The 6,464-nt window shown below is 42.2% G+C and overlaps 1 protein-coding gene across 1 annotated transcript in view; it reads left to right on the forward strand.

The window, feature by feature from the left end:
- UBE2L3 (ubiquitin conjugating enzyme E2 L3) overlaps positions 1-6,137 on the forward strand; it is a 20,495-nt gene extending 14,358 nt beyond the window's left edge. Inside the window, exons 3-4 of the mRNA XM_018566036.1 lie at positions 1,079-1,265; positions 5,281-6,137. Of these exons, the coding sequence (XP_018421538.1) occupies positions 1,079-1,265; positions 5,281-5,435 (342 nt within the window). The 3' untranslated portion in view covers positions 5,436-6,137. The remainder of the gene's footprint in view (positions 1-1,078; positions 1,266-5,280) is intronic.
- Positions 6,138-6,464: the final 327 nt, after the last annotated feature.

Here is a 6,464-nt window from a genome sequence, read left to right on the forward strand (position 1 = left end):
ATATCCAGTGATATAAGAAATTGCAACTGCCACCATCTAATTCTACACACTGCTTTCCGGAAATATATCATTTTACTGGAGCTTTAAGTAATCTTTAGGCCTAAAATGTGCATTTTTTATGTATGTGAAAAACAGTTAAAGCTTTAAGGTCCCATTCACACTTGCTGCAGCCTGCACCTATGAACCCAATGCATATTAACTGCCTCCGGGCCGGCCGTAGTAAAAAAACGGCCGGCCAGGAGCTCTCTCGATCTGAGCGGGCGTCTCTAGACGTATTCACACCAGTTGTGTTGGGACTGTGCTGCATGCTTTTTTCAGGGCAGCCCCATAGCTAGACAAGGCATATTTTCTTGTATTGAGTGGACTCCGTTTATGCCACTGCATTGCGGTGTTTGCTGAAAAAGGGTACTGTATTGCACTGCGCTGTGCCTATAGAAATGAATGACTGTTACTTGTGACATTTCAATAAAGAACTAAGCAAAAAGGGGTAAACAGTGCGATGTGGCGGGACCGGTGCATCAACACTGTGCCTGGTGACGCACACCAGCAGCTGTGTGTTGTAGTGCAGCTGCTGGTGTGAATTGACCCAAAGGCCTACCCTCCCTTCTCACTTTCATAGCATCACCAGCTAATATAGAGCTCCCTAACAATAAATCACAGTTGTTCAAAGACTTCTGGAATCTTATCTGGGGCTTTCCATTTAGAGCTTCTCCTTGACTGACAATCTCCTCTGTCCCCCGGTGCTTCAATATGCAATATTCTGTATACCAGAGGTGCACTCTCCTGAGTACTAACAGCACAGTGAATGCTTGCTGTTTCTTAGGTTTCCATCACACCTACAGTATGTCAAAAAAGCATTGGCTGGTATGCAATATGATCTTATTTTACATGTTCATGCATAAGTGTGGTAAGCAAGTAGGACATATCCTGGTAGAAACTTGCAGGTGCAACTTGTCCAATCCTCACTTAGTTTTATGACTATAGATTTTCAGGTGACATGCATGCTACTCATTAGGGAGGTTGCTTTTTTGTATAAAGGTCTCTTTTAGTAAATGGTTCTTCCTTGTCATTTCTCCAGGACAATCCTCCATATGACAAAGGTGCGTTTCGGATTGAAATTAACTTCCCAGCAGAGTACCCATTTAAACCACCCAAAATCACATTCAAAACCAAAATCTACCACCCGAATATTGATGAGAAGGGCCAGGTATGTCTGCCGGTGATCAGCGCTGAAAACTGGAAACCTGCAACCAAAACTGACCAAGGTAAGATGGAATAGACTTTTTGCAAAAGAATAAATACTTGAATGCTTGGTCTGGCATCAGTGAAAAAAAGTGTTTGTTGCTGCTACTGAACAAAAAAACAAGGCTTTTATAGAATTTTACATGTACAGTGGGTATAGAAAAGAATTATCCCTCTTTAAAATAATCACATTTTGTTGCTTTGCAGCCTGAAATGAAGACAGACACAGTTTTTGTTTTATCCAGCTGTATTTATTCAGTGCAACTTATAACATCCAACACCAACAGCAACACTTGGAACACCAACATGTCAGAAAAAAAATAAAAACAGAATCACCCCCTTGTATCAGTATTTTGTTGAACCACCTTTTGCTTTACTTACAGCCTTTAGTCTGTTGGGATATGTCTCTACTAACTTTGCACATGTAGACTTTGCAGGATTTGCCTGCTCTTCTTGGGCAAATCCTGATGGTGATCGTTTGTGGACTGCAGTCTTCAAGTCGTTCCATAGATTTTCAATGGGGTTTCAGTCTGGGCTCTGACTAGGCCACACAAGAACATTCACCTTTTTCTCCTTCAACCACTGCGTGGTCATTTTTGCTGTGTGCTTTGGGTCATTGTCATGTTTGGAAGGTGAACAGTCTTCCCATTGACAGCTTTCTGGCAGAGGGCAGCAGATTTCCCTCAGGAATTTGACGGTATTTTGCCCCATCCGTTATACCTTCTATCCTGACAAGTGCTCCAGTCCCTGCTGCAGAGAAACACCCCCGTAACAGGATATTACCACCTCCATGCTTTACTGTAGGAATGGTGTTATTTGGATGGTGAACTGTACGGACGGTGCCCGCCACGCCCCCTTCTGCCACACAGTCAGCCGGCCGCGATGCAGTGCATTCCGGCCAGAATCGGACCGGAACGCACTGCATCTGGTGTGAACGTACCCTATATCCCAGAGATCTTTTGACAGTGCCTTGCCACCCATAGTTGATTGTTTGCTTCAGGTGCACTACCAGGTACTGAAATGTTCCAGGGAAGCTCTTTTCATGCTGAGCTGGAACATTGAAAGTCAAATGGCTTTATGTGCCATTGAGAAGGTGATTAGTCACACCTGATTGAGTTTACAAGTCATTTTTAGGAGGGGTGTGATCCTTTTTCCAGCTCGGTGATAATGTTTTGAATTTTTGTATTTTTTTTTTCTGACATTTGGTGTTATATCTTTCACTTGGATGTTTTAAATGAGAACTATGGGGTTAAGACTTTTCCCCATAGTTCTCCTTAGGGTACCGGGAAGTCACAAACTAGCGTCCTCCGGTCACCCTAGTTGCTGCTCGCTGTATACTGAGACGCCGCAGCTGAAGCGGATCCCGACAATTGTGCCGGGATCCGCCCAGCTGCGTGACTGACAACTGGCTCTGCCTATCTAGAGGCAGAGCCAGCTGTACCCGCCCCCTCCCCCGTCCGTACCTCCAGTCAGTGCTGGCGGATCGGGGAGGGGGGGCAGAGAGCCATGACAGGATCGAGAGGTGAGCGAACGCCGGTATGTGTTCGCTCACCTCCCGATCTACTGAGCCGACCTGTGACGGTCTCATTGTCACAGGTCAGCTAGAACTATGAGGCGAGTGAAAAGCACTCGCCTCATAGTTCTCTTGCACTGAGTAAATACAGCTGGGGGGAAAAAAAACTGTGCCTGTCTTCATTTCAGGCTGCAAAGCAACAAAATGTGATTATTTTAAAGGGGGGTGATTCTTTTCTATACCCACTGTAGGTACAGTATACATCTACATGTTACTTGCTGCATTTTCCCTGTCGTTTCCAGGGGGATTAATATTACTGCATATGTTTTACACCTTGACCTAAGCCTCTGTTTCTTTGGGCTCTATATGTTTTAATTAATAATGGTGATTGTGGATATGTAAGATGTTATGTGAATGTTTGAAAATCAATAGTGAGTGCTTTTATTTTTTTGAGCCTTGTACAACAAATGTGTTAAATGAATCACTAAACTTACTCTGTACCAAACTATAACATAGCGCAGTTCCAAACAAGAGCGTCCTGGGAGACCTGAAATGTGGGAATGCATTGTGCAAGTGTCATTTTCATCTAGGATGTCATCACTGTGTCCCACTAGCTCCTGCATGTTAATGTGGACAGCTATATGTAACGGGGAATTTCACTAAACCAGTGAAGAATTAGAAGGGGTGGGCTAAAGTTTTCATTTTTTTCAGGTAAAGTTGGTAATTTACAAAATAAAGGGCCCCAGGCTTTTGGGGGCTCCAGTGCAAACAATTTGTTGACACTTATGTTTATAGTTCACAACCGATCTATAAAAGGGAAAATTTCAAAGGGGCAGGTGGACCTTTGCTACTGTTCAGAACTTATCCCTGGCACAACTACGGTAAGCCAGCTTGACTTTATTTGCCCAGCTACCACTGTCACACGTTCTAAGTAACTTCTCAATATATTTCATATATGTTCAATTTGCAAGAGAATGTATGTGCATCCTAATGAAAAACAATGCCTGGACTCTTAACACACAGGGCTAGTACAGACACATGAATGAAGAGAACCAGTGTACATCTTCACAGTACACGTTCCCTGGCACATAAATCTGTTGTTGTCCCCCTTGTACGCTCCCCCTATTGCTGTTCTTATGTGTGTGGTTGCACCACTACTTAAAACATTGAAAGTGTATGAACTGTTGTTCGCACGAAGGAGGCACAGTTCATGGTTTATCAAGATAGAGCGCAGATGGCAAAGTCTTTGAGTTTTTCATATGAATATATGTTGAGCCCTTAGACTGGTGGGAGTACTAGCTTGAAGCTTTGTAGAGGTTTCTAATACACGCCCTGGCTTGTCACATCCATAGTGCTGCAATCGGCAGCAGGGTGTATCGGACCACTGTAGAGGGCAGCAGTCTTTAGCTGCAGCCTTCTCCCAGGCATAGGACTTTTCTGCTTCGGCCGAGGAAGCATCAGAAGAAAGAACAGTAACACAATTAACAATTAATGTTTTAATTGGCTTTTCTAAATTGGGGTTCCTGCATAGATTTCTAGGGGTTCTATGTGCATTGAGCAGTGCCAGTTGGTGCCTGAATAGTTGCAGTACATTTTTCACTCTGCAGAGCCAGCACTGTGGGGCAAGTGTAGCCTCTTCTTGGCTAACGGGTAAGTAACCATTATTCACCAATGGACATTCTTTCCCCTGTACGCCAATGTATGGGGCATTCATTCCATTGACCATCACTGCACAGTAAGGGTAAGTAGGGCTGCAACAACTAATCGATAATGAGAATAGTTGGCAACTATTCTCATCGATTAGTTAGTTGAGAGATATGCAGCCCCAAGAGTAAGTTTTCCCACTGGCCCCCAAAGTACATGACATGCTTCCCACTGACCAACAATGTTGGGGTCATTCTCAGCACTGAAGGCTGACCACCAGTGTAGGGAGGAGCTTGTACCACTGGCTACCAGTCTAAGAATTGACCACCAATATAAAGAAGGCTTTTTCCACTAATGTATTGGGGTGATTACGGTTTGTGTTTCTCTTTTGGCTGTTAGTAATTATCATTTCATATATTTATTACACAAAATAATCTAGTCCGGTGGTTTAAGTACATCACATTCTTTGTATTGTATCTACAATTTACTGATCATGCGGTAGATTCTCTGAGACCTAAAAGTTATTTTAGGGATTCCTACATGGTGAATCAGTTGAGAAAAGCTAGTTTAGGTTTACTCTTAGACAATCAGACGAGAATGCTGCTCCTAAAAGGTAAATTGAGTTAATAAAAGTATTTATTTGCCTAGCTGGCTACTGAATATCAATTTTGACAAGAAATGTACTTTAAACTATTGAGCTGTAAAATTATATTGGAAACTATCAATTGAAAAACAGCTGGGGCCCAAATCTCTTTAAATTCCTAAACCATTGAGGGCTGTAAAGGAGTGAGAGGGACACATGGCTGAAAAATGGTGACTGATTTTTAAAATGCCTGTACTGCGATTTATCCCTCCTTTAACTGTTTCTCTCTTTCACCTAGTCATTCAGTCTCTCATTGCCCTGGTCAACGATCCTCAACCAGAGCATCCCCTGCGTGCAGACCTAGCTGAAGAATACTCAAAGGACCGTAAAAAATTCTGTAAGAATGCCGAAGAGTTTACAAAGAAATATGGAGAGAAGCGACCTGTGGACTAGACATTGAGGCCTAGCGCCAACGGAAGACACACACACACACAAGGATTAACACAAATTCAAAAAGCGCAACTGAAGATTTGGAGTCAGCGAGTTCAGAATCCCCTCCTTCACCCTCCCCTGAAAATACACATGAGGCAGGACTCCGCGGGAACATGGAACAGAGGCGCAGCATCAACCCGCGATTTACGCTAAACTCTACTTCAAACTGTTAGAGGAGGATTAAAAAAAAACAGTGTGAAAATGGGAGTGCAGTTCTGCTCTCTGTGTAAAAAAATATATATATATATATCACTTGCAATTATTAACTGCTGAAAATATTTCATCCTTTTTGTTCACTCTAGTCAAAAGAAATGACACGCAAAATAAGTTGATTTTTTTTTTCCTCCTTTAGGGTTTAATTGTAGCATTGCATACAATTTTTTTTTTATCACCAGTATATTTTGGACACATTTTGATAAAGGCCCTGTATCTGTTGGGTATTAGTCTAACACTCCCCCTCCCATTAGTAGCCTTTTCAGTGTCAGTCATTTTCTCTGACATTTAAAGGGATACATAACCTTGGTCCATCTTGAGCCATCACAAGGGAGGGGATCGTTGAACGTTCGGCTCTTAGTTTTCCTTTCAATGTTGCACTGTGCTTTGTGGGACTTGGTAAGTTCTCCTTCAGTTTGTAAGAAAGAAAATAAAGTTACATTTAAAAAAGAAAATGCAAAAAAAAAAAAAAAAATTCAAACTGTTGGAAATGAGCCCATTCTTCTGTAATTCTGCCGGATGTTAAAATAATGTTTATTAAAGGGGTAAACCAAGCTGCTGCCCTGTTGTGACTCTGTGTCTTTGAAGAATCATCAAGGTTACTGAACGCTCTAGAGCTGCTTCGGCAACTCTTTAGGATTTGAATATTGTATTGCATATAGGTATCTATATTGTATAATACAGATATTTGGGCAGAGGCATTTATAGATTCAAGGCTGCTCAATGACTTCATCCAGATTATATTTTTATTTCTTCAAGTGATATGGTCTCATTTTT

Source organism: Nanorana parkeri, unplaced genomic scaffold (assembly GCF_000935625.1).
Source record: "Nanorana parkeri isolate BGI_ZX_2015 unplaced genomic scaffold, ASM93562v1 scaffold909, whole genome shotgun sequence".
Classification (NCBI taxonomy): domain Eukaryota; kingdom Metazoa; phylum Chordata; class Amphibia; order Anura; family Dicroglossidae; genus Nanorana; species Nanorana parkeri.